The sequence below is a fragment of the Colossoma macropomum genome, unplaced genomic scaffold (assembly GCF_904425465.1).
Source record: "Colossoma macropomum unplaced genomic scaffold, Colossoma_macropomum, whole genome shotgun sequence".
Classification (NCBI taxonomy): domain Eukaryota; kingdom Metazoa; phylum Chordata; class Actinopteri; order Characiformes; family Serrasalmidae; genus Colossoma; species Colossoma macropomum.
The window spans coordinates 31,877,683-31,901,179 of NW_023494796.1; the positions used below are offsets into that span (position 1 = coordinate 31,877,683).

The 23,497-nt window shown below is 42.7% G+C and overlaps 1 protein-coding gene across 1 annotated transcript in view; it reads left to right on the plus strand.

The window, feature by feature from the left end:
* lmbrd1 (LMBR1 domain containing 1) overlaps positions 1-23,497 on the plus strand; it is a 203,421-nt gene that overhangs the window by 21,679 nt on the left and 158,245 nt on the right. Inside the window, exon 5 of the mRNA XM_036583441.1 lies at positions 6,850-6,913. Within this exon, the coding sequence (XP_036439334.1) occupies positions 6,850-6,913 (64 nt within the window). The remainder of the gene's footprint in view (positions 1-6,849; positions 6,914-23,497) is intronic.

The following is a 23,497-nucleotide window of genomic DNA, read 5'->3' on the forward strand; positions in this document are numbered from 1 at the left end:
AAAAAAGATCTTTTTAATGAATTTGCGAGACCAAAACTAAAGTGGGACTTATTTATTCTTAGTAACTGTTATAAATGAGTCCTCACAAATATGGTTTCCAGGTTATAACCTGTTAAAAACAGACATCAGCTCCCAAACTTCAGCACAAAATGCTGTGAAATATTATAATTAAAAAAAAAAAAGTTTCTATTTTAAATTGTGCTGTACAGTTATGGCGTACAAGTGGCCACAAATTATGAAATGTGACCGTTACTTCCATTTTTCACCACGTCTGTTCGCTGTGAATTCAGATAAGTATTACCTGTTCATTGATTAGAGTGTCAAATAATAAAGTTTCAGATACGCTTGGAACTGAAAGATTACAATTAATTAGCATTTAACTCTCTAGTCAACAAACAGCTAATAACTAATTCACAACCTATTAAAGCATCATTTTAATGCACTTATACCACGTTTCTATGTTTGAAGTCTTAGCCTTTGCTGGTTATCAGGCCTGGCTTGACGGCTTTGGACAAGCTTCAGATGCTCGTTGGTGCTTCTGAACGTGTGCCCAAACATTCCTTCTCAAAATCGGCCTTAATAATGCATTTCCAAATCTGTCCAGTGGACCAAAAATAGTTGACGCTGTCGTGAAGAAGCTGACGTGAGATTCTCGCTGGGTCAGCTTCTCTTTTTATTTAGTCCTTCCAAATCCCGATCCAGAAAGACGGCCTGTTTAAGTAGAACACATCAGCTAACTATGGTAGTCAAGTAATTATTAGTATGCGTTTATACTGACGTGATGATACGCTAGGTTGTCGTGCAACAGTAACCTGACACAGCAGGCTGAAGCACTGCGATGAGGCGAATGACTGTATGTGAGTGTGGAATATTTACCTGTATACTACCTGTAATACTCACCTGTTGTCTGTCCCCTAGCAGAGTCAGCAAAAGGGAGGCAGAGCAGACTGAGCACAGTCATGAGTGTGCCGGACGGCTCCTGACTGCCTCATGGGAGGGGTGATGTCTTCAACGTAGGTCCTAGAAAAGAAAGTGAGACAGGTCAATAAATGTGCGCACTGTATTGGAAACTCTTTATCGGTAACATAACGTACTAAGGCCTTATGATATTGATTGTGGTTGTGTTTACCCTTGTTTTAACCCACTCTTAGAGGATAGAAACACCCCTGTGGAGTGGAATGGGTTGGCTCAGGTGATACAGGGGCGGGGCTAATCCTATGAGAGGTATGGGAGAGGTTTAGAAGAAAGGCTAGTTCGATAGTACTCACCTCAGACTGAGAGGCAGCTGAAGGAGATGTGAGGAGAGCCAGTCAGAAGTGTAGTTCTATGGAACTGAATATACTCAACTGCGCTGCTGTTGAGTCGGGTTAATATTTTAACTACCGTTTGTGTTTGTTTGCACACTTTTCTTCACCATTTGAACAGAACCACTCAGAGTCGTCATATCCTCCACCTGCAACTTCATCCCTCACACCATTCAGTCACAGTCTACCCGGTGACTTCGTGTCTCCTCATGGGGTTCTGCGAAGCGTCGTCACAAGCGCAACACAGAGGATTTCTGTACAATGCCACCAAGCTGGGAGGGTGAAGGCCAGCATGTGGCCATCCTCCTAAACACATGAATCCTAGCACTGCATCTTTTCAAACTGATGCTGACACGACGGCGCCGGACAGCTCGACACACTCGAGGAACGCTAACCGCTTATTCTGTTAGGTCAGTTAACAGATGCCCACGTTGGCTGGCACCGCACTGAGTGATGTGGAGGTGGAGGGAGGACCATCGTACCGGCCCAGAGAGGGAGTGAGGCTAGTTATACTGTCTTGAAATCCTGTCCACACATGGCATGAAGGCAGGGATCGACAGCTGCGCCACTACGATTTTTTTTCTTTGTAAGATTTTCCATGTGGTGGCTGTCGGAACAAAACCTTGTGTCTTTGAAACGGAAGCTTTACAGGAGAAGGAAAAACGCGTACTGTACGAATTTGATTCAAGTCAGTGGAACCAGACTTCTTTCCAAGTAATTCTGAGCAATTAGTTTCATCATTAAATTTACACACAATGTAAAGAGCAACAGGGATTTTCAAATGATGTCAAAAACTGATAACGATAAAAAATGAGATACAAGCTTTTCTTCCAACAACAGTAATATATTAATAATAGCTGCACTGTTTAAACACCTTTGCTGCTTCAGTTGTACCTACTTTTAGTCACGCTGTGATTGTAGAAGCATAGGCCCAAATGTTGCTGAATACAGCTTTTAACCTCTGTGTTAATTCTAACAGCCTCACTCCTGCCTGTCTGAGTCCTGCGCGAGCTGATTTGCCTAAAAGCAGAGTGCAAAATTAGTGTAGTGAACAGGCGAGGGCTGAACAATAAGACTATATATATCGTTATTGTGATAATTTATGTGAAATATGCTTTTCAGAACATATCAGGTACATCGTAAACACTGACCAACCGCATGTTTCATTATAAAGAGAGCAAAAATAGTCCTGTTTAACTGAATTTAGTGCCAAATATTGAATAAAAATGATTGTGTTCACAGTTTTTATAGTATTTTTTAAAATATAGTGTGGCATGCGCCCACCCCCCGGGCCCCGATGAGCTCGCAGGAAGGCGGGGCCCAAACTCTGAGCGAGGACAAAGCCCCACAAGGAAGGGTGAGGGGGGTTACAGGGCCCGAGCTCCGCCGAGGGATGCGAGTGACAGCGGGAGGAGGAAGACGACGATGCCGGCTACGAGAGTCACAAATGCAGGCAGGGACTCCTGAACTCTGCCGCTCGGGCATCGCCTTCCTGCCGGCTCTCGTGGCCGCCACTGGGACCCGGGGGACGGGCGCACGCCACATATAGCTCAACTGGATCTTTATTCTCTGATCAGTTGTGTTGAAAAATGTCATGACATGTTGTTTATTGTAAATTTTTTACCTAGCCCTGCTGGTGACATCTCCTATAAATGAAAATAATGCGTATTTACGCCAAAGTAGCGTATGGGAATGGGATCCTAATGCATGGCCACGACTTAGTAAGGCATGGGAATGAGATATTTCAGTCGGGGCCAAGATGTAGTAGGCGAGTGAATGAGATCATGCCTTGCTAAGTTGTGGCCATGCATTATTTTTATTTATACAGCAGGGCTCTGTAAATTTTTATTTAGTATTGCGATATTATATTTTCACCATATCGCCCACCTCTAGAACCGGCTCTTTAAACGAATAACTGGAAGCACTGATGCCTGCAGACTGTTGAACGAGCAGCAAGAAGTAATTATTTATCAGGTCAGCCTGATCCAAGTTCAGGATTAAGGTTATTTCCTGGCCCATGTACCAATTAAGAGTGTGATCTTTCTCAACAATGGACCGGAGAGGGATGGGGGTGGGACCCGGGATGGACGGGGGGCATCAGAAAGAGTGATTTACGGCTGCGGGGTAGACAGCAATTCACTCTGGCATTTGGATCCGCTTTGAGAGGCTGTGAGTCATCAACCTGTCAGGTCACGTTTTTGATAGAATCTCAGTCACATTGAGGGGAAAGAAAGCTGCACACCGGCTGGAAAAAAGCAGCTATCGCCAAAACAGCGCTGCTCCCTCACAACACCTCACAGAGGAGCAGTATATGAAGCCTGTCCTGAGTCATTTATCAGTCTCTCTCCTTCGTATGGGCAGGTGGAGCCTTCTTGATTAGCCCGATCGTGCCGTATTTTCTTTTTCCTTTGAGTGTTTGTTTGCATTGTGTCTGCAGTGTATTAGAAACGCACAGCTCACCACAGGCTTTACTTCCAGACTGAGCTGCCGTTTTATTAGGTACACCATATGCTGTAGTGGTGGACTGATCCTATACTCCGGATCAGATCGGCACCGATACTGACCTTTTTAAGCGAATCTGATAACAGCCAGTCATGTCACTCGAAGCGCATTATTCCAAATTATAAAACGGTCCTAAAATCTGATTGGCTGAGGGCTGACAGCTTATGTTCTTAACTGGACCCAGGCTGGTCAGCTAGCTAACGGGCTAAAAGAGCCAGCAGCCTAAACAGCTCCATCATTAATATCACAGGCTTGAATTAAAGCACTTACAGTGTGATTAACTGTAAAACTGCGGTATAAAAATCTAAAGAACGTCACCAGAATGTCTTACATGCTTCAAATGTTTGTGTTTCAGTCAGAAGTGGCGTCAAACCCAGGCTGAATCCCAAACGGCTCCGTACTCCCTAAATAGTGTTCTAGCTATAAAGATTAGAAATTCTAGCCTCTACAGACAAACAGTGCATCATGTATCGAGTGTGGATGAGTCTGCGTCCCAAATGACTGTTTCTTAGCTGTATTTTGCTCTGTTGGGCTGCAGGATCCAGTATTTAAACTCCTGTAGTGCACTATGTAGGGAGCAGGGAGCCGTTTGAGATCCAGCCCCATCGTGAGAAGAGGGCGCCGCTGGATTGGTGCTAAATAAATTAATAAATAAGACTCACAGTGGTAATTTGGTGACCAATAAGTACTTACAAAGCAAAGGTTTGTATTAAACAGTGCTGTGTGATCATATGTTCATTATTATGCGACAAAAAGTTTCAAAATTCATGAAATGACCGCAGTGTACAGCAATGGGTGACCAAATGTTCTTGACATTCCGTGGTCAATGGTTACTTGGCAATGATACCAAACTCTAAAGGAACTACATTTCTTGGCGGAATACTTGTTTATGTCTATTATTATTATTAATAATAACCAACTTTATTATCTGAAAAATAGTGCGCTTTACCATATTTTATGTTGGCTGCTATGTTTTAAAAGCAATAAGCCACTGGAGGATTCTGAATATGCTGTTACTATGATAATTGTTAGGTTGACTGCAGTGACGGCAGAACAGCTGAACACGCTGGAATTGGCTAGAAACACAGTACAGTTCAGCAAATAAGATGGGCTACAAAGTGCTTTACAGACTGGCTGGTACAAAATGACATTCAGCTTAATTTGGCAACAACTGAAAAGGCTGAGCTGGACTTGATGTTTCTACAGTTCTGTGGCTCTATCTGCACCACAAAAGGTGAGCTTTACAGTATCAGCAGTCATCTTGGACTGCGCACAGGGCTCAACAGGCCTGGGGTCGCAACCCAAATGTTAAGAAGAGCCATTTTGTTCCTTCAACAAAAATCAAACCACCTTGGGAGCCACAATATTTTATGTCCATTTTACCATCTTGGCTGTAAATCTGTCTCAGTATGTGCTGATGTTCTAGAATAGAATAAAAAATATAATATAAATGAAAACACAGACTTACTTTGCTCTGCTTTAAACTTTAGCTCAGCTATAGCTGCTTTTCTCGCACCTCCAGCAGGAAACTTTTCCTTAAAATTGGTACAGTTTCTTGTAAAACGTTTCTCAAAGTTCGACTTTTTACGAGGCTCAAGTCGCTTCTCATTCGCCAGCTTCTTGTGCAAATTTTCCCATTCCATCTTAAATGGTGCCTGAAGCTCCAGAATGTAGCTGCTGCACCATTTAAGGTGGGACAGGAGAATTCGAATAAGAAATTAAAGTATGCATGAAATCAGCCATGGTTGTTTCTCTATGTGGAGTGTCAGAATCAAAGCCCTGTGCAGGAACTTTTCCCTGAACTGTATCAGCTTTGTGAGCGAAAAACTATTTTGTACATTTGCATGATTATCAATTTCTTGTAAGCTAAAAAGTTATAGTTAAATGTGCCTAAATATGAAATGAATAATAAAGATGCCTCTTTTTAAAGTTCCTAAATTCAAACGTCAACTTACAAGACAAGCTGTACCACTCATGCTGGCTAATAAACGTCTGAAATGTGGTGTTTTACTCTTGAAACTTGTCAAATTTGAAAAGTTTTAAGGGGTTAATTCTCACTTTCTTTGAATGTTTAGACTTTACAGCTTATAATTCCTGTTTATTTTGCTGTTGCATCATCCAGAAGCACATTAATAAGTTTTTTGTAATACTTCATCCTCGTTTTTCATTCTTATTTCTTGTTATTGTTTTTTTTGTTGTATATGTCTCTATATAGCACCAAAAAAGGGTTATTCAAATGTTTCACGCTTGACATCTCAACAAAGGGAGAAGCCTTTTTGATGCATTTTTGAAATAATTCAACATAGAATCATATACAACATTCTCCATCAATCTGAAGAAGCATTTTACCATAAACTTTAAACCTCTGGGGTCCAAATTCTCTGTCTCTATATCTGCGTCTGTATCTTTGTGATGATCCAGCTCAGAAATCCAGTTCAAACACTTCCTGAATCTGTAGAGTCGCCCTTTCCATTCCATCTTATCTCGAGATCATACGAGACTCACATCCGGAGTTATGAGCCTATGAAGAGGGGCTGAGATACACGTCATCTGTCTCTCACCGTGTGGAACTGGTGGATTGGTTTGTCCGTCTACATTCTGTGTGAAACTGACCAATGGACACTCAGGAAATCACTAAGGACCGACCATCACGCCGGAAACCCTTCATTCTTCATTCAGTCCATATCGGAGACTCATGTGAAACGGCGTGCAGAGAGTTTACAGCTGCTGAAGCTGCTGCAGCGGTTTTGGAAAGTAGTGATGAAGATAACGGAGCATTTAGATATGAATCATATGAGGATCATATTATATGAAGAGCCTTTAAAGGGGAGTTTAAGAAGAGATGAACAAATAGAGAAAATGACCTCAGAGGGTTAAGAGTGCGGATGCTTCTATGTAGAACTCATTGCCTTTACTAAAAACCCTTGAGCTAGAATTCCAGGGAGTCATGGTTAATGAGACGTTGCTCCTGAACGTCTCACGTTTATGAAATCCATGTTGTTTTTGGTGTAAAAGTGTTTTTTTTCTTCTTTTTTTATTCCAGGACTGGGCCGCAAGCAATGAAACAAGGAGACAGATTGAAGACACGGTCTTATACGGCTACTACAGTAAGTACTCAGTGCTGTACACATCAGATAGAGTGTGATTGATGAGTTCCCCATCCTGCCTCTTGGGTCCTCCATTAACGTCTGTCGCCTCCTCCCGTTGTTTGAGTGGCACTGGCTAAGCTAGCCTTCATATTGCCTCCTTAATATTGATTAAGAGAAGCCATAAATTACAGCGTGTGCACCATCCAGCCTCAGCCTGCGAAAGCGAGCTGTAAAGGCCCTGGATAGTTTCGTTTATTATATATTTATTTATTCTGCCTGGTTAAATTAAGCCGAAGCCTCCTCTGAAAAGCTGCGTTAGTGAAGTGATCCGTTATATTAACAAGGTCAGCGAGACTCGCAAACAGACACACAGTCATCCCTAATGAAGATACTGTTAATGTTGCACCACGTTCTCTCGTGCACTAATAGCCTCGGTGCGCGTGGTGCAGGCCGTAAGTATTTGGACACTGGAGCAGTGTTTGTTTTGGCTCAGCATCCCAGCGCATTGGGTGTGATGTGAGGCAGTGACTGTGAGGTTAAAGTGCAGAATGTCGGCTATAATTCAAGTTTGTTTGCAGCCGTAAAAGAATGAATAGCAGCTGTTTTTATATACAGGCCGTAAATAAATGGACAGGGGCTTTTACTTCAGTTGTTTCATTGTCTGGAGTGATGTTGCATCATTAATTCATGCACAAAGGAGGCAACACAAGGTCTAGTGTTCACTCTTCATGTGGCATTTGCATCTGTAGACTGTTGCTGTTGTCTTGCAATATGAGGACCAAAGAAATGTCAGGGCCAGTGAAATCAGTGCCTCTCTGAGTCGGTGGGTGGGTGGGAGGGTGAGTGAGTTTGAGACTGACTCACTCACTGACCAACTGACTCAGTGATTGGCTGACTGACTCTCTGAGTCAATGATTCATTGAGTGACTGACTAACTGGCTGAGTGGCACATTAAGCCAGTGGGTCGCTGAATCAGTCAGTAACATGAAGCTAACTCACTGACTGACTGACTCACTGAGCCACTGACTCAGTCATTCACTGAGCGACTGACAGACTGACTGAGTTGCGCATTGAATCAGTGGGTCGCTGAGTCAGTCAATAACATGAAGCTAACTCACTGACTGACTGCATCACTGAGTCACTGAATCAGTTATTCACTGAGTGATCGACAGACTGACTGTGTGAGTGGCACATTGAGTCAGTCAGTAACATGAAGCTAACCCACTGACTGGACGACTCACTGAGTCACTGACTCAGTCATTCACTGAGTGACTGACAGACTGACTGTGTGAGTGGCACATTGAGTCAGTCAGTAACATGAAGCTAACTGACTTACTGACTGACTCACTCTCACTCACTGAGTCACTGACTTAATCTTTTACTGACAGACTGACTGAGGGGCACATTGAGTCAGTGGGTCACTGTGTGTTAGTCAGTGAATCGGTGAGTCATTGAGTGAATCAGTGACTCACTGAGTCTTTCAGTGCCATGATGTTTACTCACTTATTGCCTGGCAGACTGGCTGACTCACTGACTGATTGGCTCACTAAGTCACTCAGTCAGTGAAAGAGTGAGTCAGTGACTGATGTGGGACTGTAGAGGATTACATATACGGTGGAATACACCGACCAGGTGCTGCTGGAGTTTTTAAACACCTCAGTGTCGCTGCTGGACTGAGAATCGTCCACCAACCAAAAATATCCAGCCAACAGCGTCCTGTGGGCAGCGTCCTGTGACCACTGATGAAGGACTAGAGGATGACCAACACCAACTGTGCAGCAGCAGATGAGCTATCGTCTCTGACTTTACATCTACAAGGTGGACCGACAAGGTAGGAGTGTCTAATAGAGTGGACAGTGAGTGGACACAGTGTTTAAACACTCCAGCAGCACTGCTGTGTCTGATCCACTCAGACCAGCACAACACACACTAACACACCACCACCACGTCAGTGTTACTGCAGTGCTGAGAATGATCCACCACCCAAATAGTACCTGCTCTGTGAGGGTCCATGGGGGTCCTGACCACTGAAGAACAGGGTAAAAGGGGGCTAACAAAGTATCAGAGAAACAGATGGACTACAGTCTGTAACTGTAGAACTACAAAGTGCACCTATATAGTAAGTGGAGCTGATAAAATGGACAGTGAGCGTAGAAACAAGGAGGTGGTCATAATGTTATGCCTGACCGGTGTAAATAAAATGCAGTCTTTTTAGCACAGTTGCCCAGCGTTGCCTAAACTTTCTGCTTTTCCGGAGTACAATAAGTACATTAAATATTGGTTTGAAATGTCTGATCTCGTCAATTAATGCTAAATCTAGACATCGGCCCAATGCCAACATGTTTTTTGAACAATTATCTGCTGATACCGACGTGTTTCTGGTATAATATCTACTAAAAAGTGCAAAAACGACCTGAGAAAGCTTCCTGAAAAGGTTCTGATGGCCTGCAGAGTTCTGAGGAAGTCTTCTGAACTGATTAAATGAAGATTAACCTCTACCAGGATGACAGGATGAGGAAAGCGTTGAGAAAAACATAAACTGTGCATGATTCAAAACATTTCACCCTGTCTGAGAAATGGGCAGTTATAGCTGGCGGTGGGACTGACTCACTTCTCCTCACCGATGATGTAAACACGGACTGCAGGATGAATTCTGAAGTGAATAGAAGCATCTTAACTGCTCAGATGCTGCAGTGACTGCAGTGAGTGGAACGTACTACTAAAGCCACAGTGGAGATTTCAAGGCCGACAGAATGTTTATGTTTACATGTATTCGTTTAGCAGATTCTCTAATCCAGAACGACTTAAAATACTGATACGTGTTCACCGGAGAAGCTGCAGGAGTCCGAGGCCTATGAGCCGAGCTTGGTCTAGTTTACATAAAAGTTTAGACCTTGAGGGTAAATTAAGTGCAGCTTGCTTTCTTTTTTGTTTTTTATTTAATTAAATAGGTAAACAATAAACACAGATGTGAAGTGCAGAGGATTACCGGAGAAAAATGAATCCGTGATTAAGAAGTGAGGGAAGATACCCAGATGTCTGTGGGTCGCAGACTTCAGGTCGTCATTGACTGCTTTTGAATTTCAATGAAGTGCTCGACACTTAAGATTATGTTTATTTGTTCGGTTGCTGTTCCTGTACGGGGAACCCAGTGTAGATGTACATAACCTTGAATTAAAGCTGGCGTTATGCACTTTAAAGTCAGACCGAAATCAAAACCTTTTTGTTACCTTGCTAGTTCACGTCCCTCATTGGGCGTATCGCATCTTTTAAAAGATAAAATTCTTGTTTTTTTCTGTAAACAGAGACCCTCTTAAGATCCTTGGAGACCCATATGTCACGATGCAGAAGAAAAATGCTGCTGACTTTGTTTTGCGATCATTTTACGGGACACTTTGGTCAAAATAAATAACATACTGAGTCACAGCTACACCTCCTGTTAACATGCTTACCTGCATCCAGTGGAAAAATGTACATGAGATAAAAAAATAAATAATTAATAATAATAAATTTATTTTTTTTTGTTTTTAAATGTCAAAAATCCCTGTCATTTTTGCCCAGCTTAGATTCGGAGTTTCTGAAGTGGGCGTCACTCCGACTACAGAAGGATGACGCAGCTTAAGTGGTCTGTGATGTATTTGTGTAATGCATGCTGGGTATTGTAGTGAGAGAACATTGATAAACAAAAATGTGAATGCGGATCAGGAACACAGTGCACTTTACACTGCAAAAAAGAATATCTTAGCAAGTTAAAACATCTTAAATATAGTCACTTTTTAAACATTTCTAAGTATATTAGAACATTATTTAACCTGTTTCTGCACATTTGTACTTGTTTTAAGTCATTTTGTCTAGTACAAGTGTCGTTTTCCAGGTAGTTCTACTTGTTTCAAGAAAAAATGCAAATTATTTTGCTTGAAACAAGATGATCTGCTAATTGAATAAACTTTCACTGGGTAAAATTACTTAAAACAAGTTGAAAGTGTCTGGAAATAAGTTAAATAATCTTATAATATTCCCAAAATGAGAAACATTAGCTGTATTGACCACATTTAAGATGTTTTCACCTGGTGAGAGATCATTTTTTGTAGTGCTGAATGTGGAATAACAACACAACTGACCGTTTAACCTCGTGTTACCTTGTTAGTTCATATCCCTCATTGTGTCAAGCAAGATTTAACGTATAGCGTCTTTTAGACAAAAATCTTGTTTTTCTATAAAACACTGTTAATTCTGTAAAAACACTTAATTCCATTAATTTAACCTACTTTAGTTTGTGCTCACTTTAAAGGGACACTATGGAACAATATGATCTGCTGATGGAATAACACTTTTACTGGATAAAATGACTTAAAGCAAGTTGGGAGTATCTAGAAATTAGCTAAATAATCTTATAATATTCCCAAAAGGACAAATATAAGATGTTTTCATCTGCTGAGAGATCATGTTTGTATTGCCAAGTGCTGCATAACAACACAACTGCCCCCTTAACCAAAACAAACTAATCACTGTCCGGTCACTTATGCACTGCACTTCCTTTGCCTCCTTTTTGCTTGGTTTGGGTTCCTGACTGACCGGGAGGTGGGAGGAGATAATAAATTGAGTCATGCCACAAGTTACTTGATCCCGAGCCAGTGGAGTTTTCTAACAGATGCTGCCTGAAACAGGCCGTCAGTAGTGGAGCGCCGTGTCTGTTCAGTGGTGCCAAACTCAGCGGAGACAAGCTGTCTCCCAGCACAAACCACCCAATCAAACGGCCCACTTCCATCGGTAGGAAAACAGCAGAAAATTAGCTATGACAGAGAAGGTAGGCTCGTTGCAAATCCACCATCAAGCTGCAGAGGCTTCGTCGGCTCTCCAGGTGCAGAAACATTTGTGGCCCAAAAAAATCAATTCGGCTTCTTTATTTCCGCTCCTCCTCTCTTACCTGTTTTCTTCAAAACTTTCTGACTGTAGGTGCAGCACAGAAACAGGAACCCTTACAAGAGTTCTGATCAATAGCAATTTAAGTGGACCAGAGATACCGGCAGTAGACAAAGGAGGACCACGTTTACAGTGAATATACGGTGCTTAGGCAGCCCTGAAGATGGTTTAAGGCTCTATATTGGCAGTTTTTGCATGTAAAAACATACAGAGCCCCTAAGGGGCCGTGGTTCAAAAACAAAAAAAAAAAGTTAATGACGCAAGTGTTTTGCATTCCCTCGCAAGTGTTTTGCATTCCCTTGCAAATAAAATGCATTCCCTCGTAAATGTTTAGCATTATGATGCAAACGGTTTGCATTCGTTAGCAAAAGCTGTGCTTTGCTTAAGCTCAGACATGGAGCAGCCATCTCCATCAATCTGAAGAACCATTTCACAATGCAGCAAACCCTGTAAGCATGCAGGTTGTTCTTCAAGTGTTTATGGTTCTATATAAAACCATCGTCTTTACTAAAGAACCCTTGAAGAACCATCTTTCTTTTAAGAATGCACTTGTATGCAAACCTCAGAGTGTCATAACAGTGCATGTCGTGTATGGAGCGAATGTGTTCAGGTGCTGTGATGTTGGCCTGTGATCGCGGTCTGGGGGGCGGATGTGAGCAGAAGAACAGCCTACTGTACCGCTGGCTTTGGTATGCTGAGCAGCACATCTCTCGGGGTGTCCTGGGAGGGAGCAGGGAGCCGAGGCAGAGGGAGAGCCAGTTTCCACAAGCTTTGAGTATCTTAAGAAAGCCTGGAGCTACAGCTCCCTTAGGGGTTTGGATGAGAGTGAGGGGAGCACAGAGGAGCTTCAGTCCTCGCGAACACAGCCATGGCTTAGCGAGACGTCAGAACAGAGCGAACTGCTGGCTGGAACTATCAATTGTATTAGTAAAATTGTAGATTAATTGAGTAATGAGTTTTAAAAAGGCCAAATGATTAACATGGACTAGAGGTCTGCACTCCTGTGGATTCCAGCATCTTGCAGGAGCTTGTGGAAAACCAGCCCACTTCAGACGGGAGCGGGACTGCAAAACAGCCAAAATAAAGTAGACCGATCACTAAATTATATGTAAACAATATAAAATGATAACAGTAAAACAGTTAAAATGAATAAAGTGGTTCTGAAGAGCTGCGAAGCCGTCGATCACGTGAACAACAGGCAGATTCTCGTATCTTACAGCGACGGTGGAGCATTCAGTCCGACGGCCACAGCTGCCCAGCAAAACACCAAAAATAACCGCTCTGTGGTTTAATTCCTGCTCTGTGTTTAAATGGTGAATAAATGGCGTTTGGTGAAGTTACTCACAGTGAGCCTGGTCACCACAACTGCCGTGTTATTTCAGCAGAGAATAACGTGTTTGTTAATAGACTCCGATATTGGATATCAGCTCGCATTGATGGAACGGCAGGCGGGAGTGGGACTAAACATTTCGGTTGCGGGCGGGTGCGGGACAAATGATTCCGATTTTCTGCGGGATTGGGAAAAACAGTCCCGCACAGACCTCTACTCTGGACTTCCATGGATTCCCAAATACTTAGACGTAGATAAACAAGGAAGGCAGTCGGGCCTTATTCACAAAGCGTTCTTAAGAAGAAATTTCTTCTTATAACCCACTTACGCAGTTTTCATGAAGACTCCGACTCACCAGTGTTCTCTTATGTGGGATTTGTTCTTAGGTGAGAACAGAATCTACACACTCAAGAGCACAAAGGTGTGAGCTCTGCGCTTTAAGAACACGTCATGAATCTGACGTAGACTTTTTCTTAGGACCTTCCTCAAGAGGCCTACTGTTTTTTATACTCAAACTGCGATTTTGAAGAGTGCTGTTTTCGTAATGACACTCATTCAACATTATTCACCCAGTATTTCTAGTTTTAACTGGGGAAATTTAACCCAGTAATGGAGACCTCCCGAACTGGCAGACTAGCACATTCAGCGTTCAAGTCTTCTTGGCAAAGAACATTTAATGTTTTCTCCAAATCTCAAATTATCTAGCCCCATTTAACACTGTGTGGCAGAAATCATGTGGTAATGAATGTGTGGGTCATCATGTAGCCTAATTTCTCAACACCAGTGTAAGAAGTAAGTGTTAGCACTGGGAATGGGCATTTTAAATGTCCAAATGTTGAAATGAAAAATATGCGATTATGGTATTACTGTTATGAATGAATATGGATGCTTGAGAGCCATGAACATCATACTAAAAAGAAAAGAAACATGGGATACTTACTGTCTTTGTCATAATTATGAAAATGCGATCGCATAAATCGGAAATGTTTCCTTTTAAGCAGCTTTTTAACCCGCCTAGCGCCACTAACGGCGGTTTGCATTGGATTTCACTTTAGGTTTATCTTTGAAGCTTCTAATGGTGCTGCTGTAGAGAGGCGCGTTATGTACAAGCGTGTAGTCTTCACCGTGTGTTCGAGTGCCAATTTTGAGTTGCGAGAAAATTATTATTTTTTTTTTTTTTGACAAAATTGATTTATTGACACTTTAAGATTAACACAGAAGGCAACAGCAGAAATGCTGTAATGAGTCATCTGCCTGACAATATCCTAACACAAAATATAATTACAATAAATAATATAAATAAATAAATAATAAAAAAATGTAAATAAATAAAAACTGGTGCTAAATCTCAAACGTCGTCTTGGAGCCTAAGTGTAGAGCAGTAGGAGAATCTTAAATATGCTTTACCATCATGCAAATCAACGACTAATCATTGTGGATCATCAAAACATCAAGCATCAAGTTTTAATTGATTTTTACTTGCATTTCAGCCTGAAGTGCTTGTCGAGTCGTCTGTGCGTCTGCTCTGCTGTATTTATGCAGCACAAAATGTCTGTCATCTTCAGTTTTTAGGGTCTGTCCTCTTTCTTTCCTCCCACCTGACTCTGTGGGAAGATTCGCAGTGGCCGTCTTGCCCGGAGAAATCTGGAGACGGCCGCTGGAGCGGGCAGAGCAGGAAAGGGAAACGAACACGATTCCTCAACAGAAGTGAGCCGTTAAGGCCGGACGATATGGCAGGAGAATAAAATCACAATACTTAGGCATTTTGACGAAACATTGGATGTAACACAAGTTTGTGTTTCTGAGGTCACACACAAAAAATGAACCCGCCTTGTTGTTGGTTTTAATCAGGGGTGCCCGATTCGTCAGTGCATGTTGGCAGATGGCGTCTCATTCAAACAGGCTATCAAATTTCAACACTTTCTTGCTGTTTCTGGCGGCGGGCAGGTCAGCGTGATTGATTGAGGTGAAATTTGGCCACTGTCTCTTTGATATACGGCTTGTTACCATAGCAACACCACAGCTAAAGCCCTGCTGTGAGTTTGCCTCTCTAGTGATCTAGAAAGTGTCCATTTATCAGTAGCCAGTTCGTGTAGCGCCGTTTTAGCGCTTTTCCTTTAGTAACCTACCCTGACTCTCTCAGAAGACGAGCGCGAGACCTAGAACCAAGAAACTGAACACTTACCTCGTCCATGCAGAGCAGGAGGAGGACTGGTTTTACAGTGTCAAACTCCAAACGCATCTGCTTGGTTTGCCAAGTAGCCATCGCACTTCCAAAGAAGGGGAACGTCGAGGGACATTTACGAACTACACACAGAAACTACGGCGACGAAATCCCAGATAAAGGAGAACTCAGGAAGGAAAAAAGTTGTCCAGACTACTCAAACCGGCCGACACCATTCAGAGCAGATTATCAGACTAAGGTTACTGTGGTTCTTCAGTCATTCGCCCTGTGAGGCTGAGTATCAACATAGGCCACTGAAGTGCTTAAAAAAAAGATTCAAAGCTTTTAAAAAGGATGAGGCTTTTTTTTTAAAGGTGGATCACGATGACCTGTCCACTGGAAAAAGTAGATCTCAAGCCACGGAAGTATGGGCACCCTGATTTAATCACTGATCTTTAGTTGGTGTTACTGAACAAAAGCATGTTAGTCAGTGAAACTGAGTCAGTTGTGTTTTAATGAAATTAAATCAGTTGTCAGTTGTTGATTTCCAACAATCTGAAGAATCATTTTGCCATGCAGGGAACCATTTAGGCATGCAAATGGTTCTTAGAGTGTTCATGGTCCTATATAAAACCATTGTCTTTGCTGTGGAACCCTTGCAGAACCATCTTTAAGAGTGTAGATCGTAGCCACATTAGTCAGTAGTATGTAAAATAATAAAAATTTACTCAAGTGTGATTTAACTGTATGTTACTCAGTCAAGTATATTAAAAGCTACCACACAGTTGCGCGGAACCCCTTGACATAACTTTTTAAGTGAACATTTCATTGGAACAGACAATAATAGTAGTGCAACACATAAATAGAAAAGGCTACAGTCTGATTTAGGAGTTAAATTTAACGGGTTCTGGAATCTGGAATGATTTCCTCTTGTGTTGGCACTACTCTGTGATTATATTTGCGTCCAGATCAGCCATGTCGCTGTTTTCCTCTCTCATCTGCTTATAAATTACAGATATAAATTATCTACTGTTTTTCACCGAGCTCAGCAGTGAATGGATAATTTCGGTCCCACTTGAATATGCATTTCTGAGAATTTCCAGCCAGATGCTTCCTTGTTTTGGGTAAAAAAGGGTTTGTGCCCACTGCTTCGTACCGTATTTAGCCTATATTGGTAAACATGTCCACATCAAACGCATCCCAAACGGCGAAACGATGGGTGCTTTGAAATGTTTTGTGTGTTTTTTAAAGGCCTGTGTTTCAGAATCTGTTCCGTCATCGTAGATCTTACCGATGAGTTACAGCGATACAAGTACGATTTATCGTGCAGCCCTATCCATGACCTGCTCAGATAGGTGTTACAGTGGGATAACTTATGATAATGATAACAGATGGTAATATTGCCCACCGCTGGACATCATCCCTCTAAATTCTGCCCAAGAAAGAGGGAGGGGGACTTGCCGAGACTTCTGCTTCGATTCTGTCCAGTTTAACGCTTGAGCATCGCTCTGCTTTTGGCGTAGTTGCCAGCCTGTCATTTCCATCACAATGGCCTGCCGCAGTGGAGCCTGTTCCAGTAATTAATAGATTGTCCTCCAGTCAATAGCTGCATTCAGCAACCTGTTCGTGCACTCACTCAAACACGAGTCGCTCCGTGTCGAGTCGGGAGCTTTTTCCTCTGGACGCAGACCCAGTGGCCCCAAAATGAAACGATTCTTCTCCCCCTCCCCCTTCCCTGCTCTGTGGCCCTTTTCCCTGTGCTGCAGTTCACTTTGAATTAGGCTCATTGATTGCGCCGTTCTCCTCCTCCTCCTCCTCCTCCTCTTCCTCTGCAGCATGCAGCAAAAAAACCTCCTCATTCCACCAGTAGATGGAGATGGAGCTCCATGATTTGAGCTCCAGATATTCTGAAGGAGCTGGGAGCTCTAAAAAAAAACAGACAACCTTTAAAGGCTTGCATTCAAAGGCGGAATCTGACAACCCTGTCCATCCATGTCAATGCAAATGGAATAATTACTGAGCTGACGCCGTCGCTCTGCCGAGTGATTCTTCCGCAGAAAAGCAGATTGATTTGTTTTCAACCCTGATCGCGCTTAATGTGCGCACGTGAAGAGGGAGGGGGGCATCTCGATGAATACAGTCAGAGTCCGGACCCATTCATCCGGCACTCGGCCGTAATTATTTGATTGCGCCGTATCCCTGTTTGTTTAGTGTGCTGATCATCCTTGATTGTCGCAAATGTTTACTGGGCGAACGTTCTTCAGTTGTCAAAGACCTAATTCGTATCTCGACAACTCGAAGCGTGCCTGTTTGCTGACGTGTAATAGGCGCTGGAGCGCACTTAGCGGCCTCTCCAGCGTGCGGTTCGTCGCTGGTTACGAACGGCACGCATTCAATTTTAATCAGCATCCATGAGGCTTTTATTTGTTGTTTTATTGTTGTTTTGTTGGTGCTAACAGGCTTACGCTTCATGATTGCCGTGCCTGTGGCTGTTTGGAAACACTCGGACGCGAAACGTCTCAATCCTTTCGGCGGATTCTGGCCAGTAGGGCTTGACAGCACGCATCACATCACGTATTGATGGAGCGAGGATGCTGGAGTGTGTTGGGTTGCGAAGGGGAAACAATGCTGACACCAAACAGCCCAGAAAAGCAGTGTTTTATCTTTCTCTCTCTCTCTCTCTCTCTCTCTCTCTCTCTCTCTGTGTCTGCCTCTCTCGCTCTTTCTCTAAGCCTGAATTGGCATGAGAGGAAGTTTGCACATTTTCCTCGCCGGTATTTACAGGGCTGGATGATAAATGTCCAAAATAGCTCTCCCTGATCGCTCATGAACTGTAATCTTTTGAGAGCCTTCTTGCAGTGTGCAGTAGCATCCATTTGTACATCTGCTTGGTCTGCGCTGCACTTCAAAGCAGTGGTGCTCAGAGGCCTTGAGCAACAGGGCAAAATACCCCCGAGCCCTCTGAATAAATCATTGGCTTTCGTTATGCACCACCCCCCCCCGTGGCCTTTTTTTGGCAGCAGAGATTTGGGGAAAAGGGAGGAGGGGGTTGCGGCTGGTGATTGGGGGAGGATGCGCGGTCCCCCTGATAAACTGTGAGCGTAAATGTGTATTTTGGCGTACTCCCCGCTCGCCGTGCCCGGCGTGGAGCGTTCACTAATGGAAGCTGCGAGTGGCAGTGGAGCCGGATGGCCACAAACACTGACAGATTGCATGGTTATTGTAGGAGGCAGCCGTGCGCGGTGTGAGGGCCTTGAACCCTCCTGGATGAGTGCTTGGGCCAACACGCATGTTACGGTTAGGGCCCGACTTTTGTCACCAAAGTTTGCCACCCATAACGATCTTAAGGAACAGATTAACAGACTCCAGCTCTTATAGCTCAGCTTGACTGACTCATAAGATATTTAACCGTGAATCGCCAGTTCTCACCTGTGAAACTGCTTAAGAGAAAAATTCCAGGTATTCGTTGAGATGTAAACAAAGTCAGTTTGAGTAAACTTTCAGATTTCTTTACAGTGGTGGTGATAGGAACCAGGGGTCGCCATGACTACAACACAAATATAGACATTTTATTTACTATCCAGAACCACCAGTGAACCTACATGAGTCTTCTGAGTTTATATGGAATGTTGATGATGGAAAATAGTGGAAAATCTGATATAATAAGTCTTCTTTGGGGACTATTTCGGTACGTTTCTCTAGAATTTCACATCGAACACCACAGAATGATTCTACAATTGAATTGTGCAGAGATTTAGAAAAATTGGTGCAACTACCCTTAAACAGGCAGACGTACATATAGTTTTAAGTAATATAAGCAATGCAGTGCTGGGGTGAAGCTTCAAGAGGCTGCTAAAGGTTGGATTCAGTTGTGTTTTATGATGTTTCTTTGTGTTTTAAGATTACCAGTTTGCCCTGTATGGCTGTAATAAAAAAAACAATCAGTTGAGGGTTTCTGTGAAGACTGGCTTAAGAGTTTGTAGCCTTTAAAATTCTTGTGAATGAGCAAATTTCATTATGTTATAGCTGTCTGTTCATTATAATGGCAAACAAGATGCTCATAAATATCGTTGGTTTATTGGCTGCGTTTTTGGCGTTATGGATAAATGTGTTCCATACACTTAAAGGTTCTTCAAAGGTTCTTTAGTAAGCATTCAGTGAACCCTCAACGCACAATTAAAGGGTTCTTTGCATCATGAAAGCGTTCTTCAGATTAATGAGCAATGTGTTGTAGGAGCAAAAAGAGTAACAGTCGCAAAAACCTTTTTGGTGCTGTACAGAACCCTGCATAGAACCATCTGCAGCACATTCATGGGGCAGTCGTGGGCTGGAGGTTAGGGAACCAGCCTTGTGACCGGAAGGTCGCTGGTTCGATGCAAAGAACTCCTTAATCATACAAAGGGTTCTTTGAGTGTTCACGGCTCCATATAGAACCCTTTTCTTTACTAAAAGACCCTTGAGAAATCGTCTTTTTAAAGAGTGATATATCTGTTACAGTGTGAAGCCTCCTATTAATGCGTAATTCTATTCCTGGACTCCGTGGCACAGCCAACCGTGGTGGTCCGGATTTCTGATGATCACTGGCAGTGATGTTAAACGTAGATGGGCTGTGATTAAAGCCCTGTCTGAGGCCCACTACATCTGTGCAGATTAACCTTTCAGGTTAAGCAATTAAAGGGAAAATATATATTTTCTCTGCTGGCCCGATGCCAAGTCCCTGGCGGCTTTTCCATTTAGTGTAGTGTTCTTTACAGTGGACAGCCCAGCCTTGAAGTTTGGCCACAAACCACAAGGTTAAGTGGAAAAGCATCCCTGAAGGAGAGCGGAAATGTCCCCGGACGAACCTGATATCTCCAGCTAGGGCTGAAAGGCCTCCCGTCAGAAGGCAGAGGTTTGTTACTAATCCAGTTGTGTTTGAAATGTCAGGAATGCTTCAAAGCGCGCGGCCTTTGCTGAACTTCTATTCTTAACGTCGGCTACTTTTAAACGAAGGATACTTCAGATTTTGGGCCGAGATGAAGCGGAGTCAGTAGCGGCTGTCGAGAAGTTGGCTACCTGTGTGCAGATTTAAATGGGAAATGTCAGACTAGCTGACTTTCTGCAGCTCTTTGCACACTCTCCATTGACTCCATCCACATCTTCTCAGATGGACATGAAGCGTAAAAGCCAGTGAGGAACATCATCCTGGATTCAAGCTGAATATGAGAAATAAAAAAGCATCGGGGCTGAATGAGAAATAAAAACAGATAAGGAGCTGAAACTTTGCTCGGCTTATCATTAAACTAATGTTAATCATTAACCGATTAGCTGTTAGTCGACGAACACGTAAAGGTTTGACCAAAGCTTTTAGATGAAATGTCTGTTTATTTTTTGTATATTGTAGTTCATATAGAACCATGAAGACTTGAAGAACCATTTGCATGCTTAAAAGGTTCTTTTCATGGTGAAATTGTTCTTTGGATTGATGGGAAATGTGTTTATATGGTTCTGTATAGGACCTTTTTGAATAGGGTTATGTATCTCACCAAAAAGGGTTCTTTTATGGTTACAAGCTTGACATTGTAATAATTGCAGAACATATTTTGGATCCATTTGCAACACATTCTCCATCAATCTGAAGAACCACTTCACCATGCAGAGAACCCTTCAAGCATGCAAATGAGTCTTCATGGTTCTATATAGAACCAGTGGGCCTCATTTTTGACGAAGACTGGAGACCAATGTTCTCTTATGTGGGATTTGTTCTTAGGTAAGAACAGAATCTACACACTCAAGAGCACAAAGGTGAGAACAGTTCTGCGCTTTAAGAGCACGTCATGAGTCTGATCTTTCTCAAGAACACACTTAAGAACACGCTTCATTATAAAAATGATCGAGGCCCAGTGTAGTTCATTCTGACCAGTAGCTCCAGAGCCATTGATAAAGGGACATAACTGAGAAGAAACCATCCTAAATGTAGTTTCCAGCACTAACACAACTAGAATATTTAGCCAAATGACTCAGTGCTAATGCCAGGTTACATCTGTTGAGTGTAGCCTTAAGCTATAGCCTACCAATGTATAGCCTGGGTGGTTAGTCCCATGACAACAGAGCTTACTGAGCTAGTGTTGTTTGTTGTTTAAATTATGCATATGAACTCGAGTCCCTGTTAGGACATATATATTAACTCACTAGTAATGTATACGTTTACATTAAATTTTTGGCATTTAGCAGACGCTCTCATCCAGAGCACCTTACATAAGTGCTTTGTTGTCCAATCAGAGAATGTATTCTAGCTAGTACAAATAGAGTTCCAACCACCTGTGATACTTCAAAACAACAGAAGTTCTGATATCTAGAAAGAAACTACATACTGTATTAAACACAGCATACGTGTAATACAATGCATTTCATTAAGTACTTAGATTAGTGCCCACTTCACAAAGAGATGGGACTTGAGTTTGCCTTTGGTGGAACTTTTGTTCGGACAGCCAGTGGATATTGGTTCCATCTTCTGGGTGCGAGGACGAGAGTGCAACTTGGTCTGGTTAGGCCTTGGCGATAGGGTGATATAATCAGATATCGTGAATGATGGACAGGTAACCCGATGGCATTGTGTAGAAGGTGATAGTCGCCGTTTTGGTAAAAGAACTGAGAGAGAATTAGAGAGGACTAATTTAGCGTTAAACTGCTTGGATAATATGTTGAGAAACTGGGGTTCATGTTGGAGAAGAGTGTGGGCCCTCGCACCAGCAGTCCATTTCACAGAGAGAAACTGCCTGTGTTATTTTTCTGTGCTACGCTCTGTAAAGCTAGCTTTCCCACACAGATTCCACTTAATTTTCTTTGCATGAATCTAATTGAAAAAGAATGGCGATAAGCTTCAGAGCTGCAGTGAAAAATGGGTTAAAATGACTGGACGTTAGTGCAGAGCAGCTAAGTTAACTCTAACCTGGAGAGAAAGTTGTACACATAATGTTTTATTCACTTTTACTCTTAATACACTGAGTAATAATGTGTCCTTTAAAGCTGTGGTAGAGTTGAACTCCCCACTGTGTCTGATTTACTGAGTAAAATGTGCAGTATGTTCTGTACAGATTAAGTGTCTAAGTGGTTTAGCTGAATGATGAAAACATGTTGTAATGACAGAAAACGCTTTGTTTTTTGTGTTGAATGCATGTGGGCACGGCTTAGAAACTTACTTGCAGTATGAATTTCTCCATCAGGGAGCGCTCTTAGCACGCAGTAATGACAGATGAAGCAGTTCTCAAAAGATGCTGAGCTACTCCGTGTCACCTTATTTAATATGTGAGTTTTATTGAAAAGGATATGAACTAAAATAGAATAGAAAGTAGGTCAGCTAAGGCGGACCATGTGTATTTGTTTTGGGGTGTTGCGGGGGTTGTGATTTTATCGATGTAATCATGGTTTGCGTCTGTGATTTAAGGTCTGTCACTTAACGAATCGGCCAAAATTCCCATCCCAACCTTGTATTTTGTTTTTATTGTAGCAAAGCTGCTTCAGAGTAGTTACACACAGCAGTTGGGCGGCTAATGCTGTAGGGACGGATCTCAGCATCTCCGCCATGAGGAACTATCCCCTCCGCATGTTTGAGATTCCTCCTCGCTTTTCGTTTTCCAGTTAGCCGCAGTCTTACTAAATGCTCCATAATGCTGCATTTGGAAACAGGGCATGGGTTCTGCAGCACATGGACTGTAAAAATCAATTACGGAAACTATTTTGAGTGCCAGTCCGCGGGGTCACCACCTCATTTTATAATGTGTTGCATAAAAGACGATCCCTTCTCCGCTCCGTCGCCCCCACGCGTTAATTCGCTGTTCGTGTCTTGTATTACACGGCCACTTCACGAAACCGAGGCAGTTTCCCCCTCCTGTGAAGATGGACAAGGAGCCCCATGAAGTCTGCATGGTCTGCTGGGGGAATAGTCTCGCTTTTCAGTCAGATATCAGCTGTGCTCGACTATAAAGTGGAACAAAATGACACTGCCATTTCAAAAAGCTCTGGGAGACGGTTTTTTACACCCCTCCCAAATTGTGAAGAGTAAGTACACTATTGAGTGGGCATTGTTTGAACACGTAACACCGAGGGAGTGTCTTCTGTGTTCTTCTGCATCATTCAGGGACCGACCACGGCTCTTCGTGACTTACTGCCGTCAGGGTTCCAAACAGTACAAAGGCTATCAAGG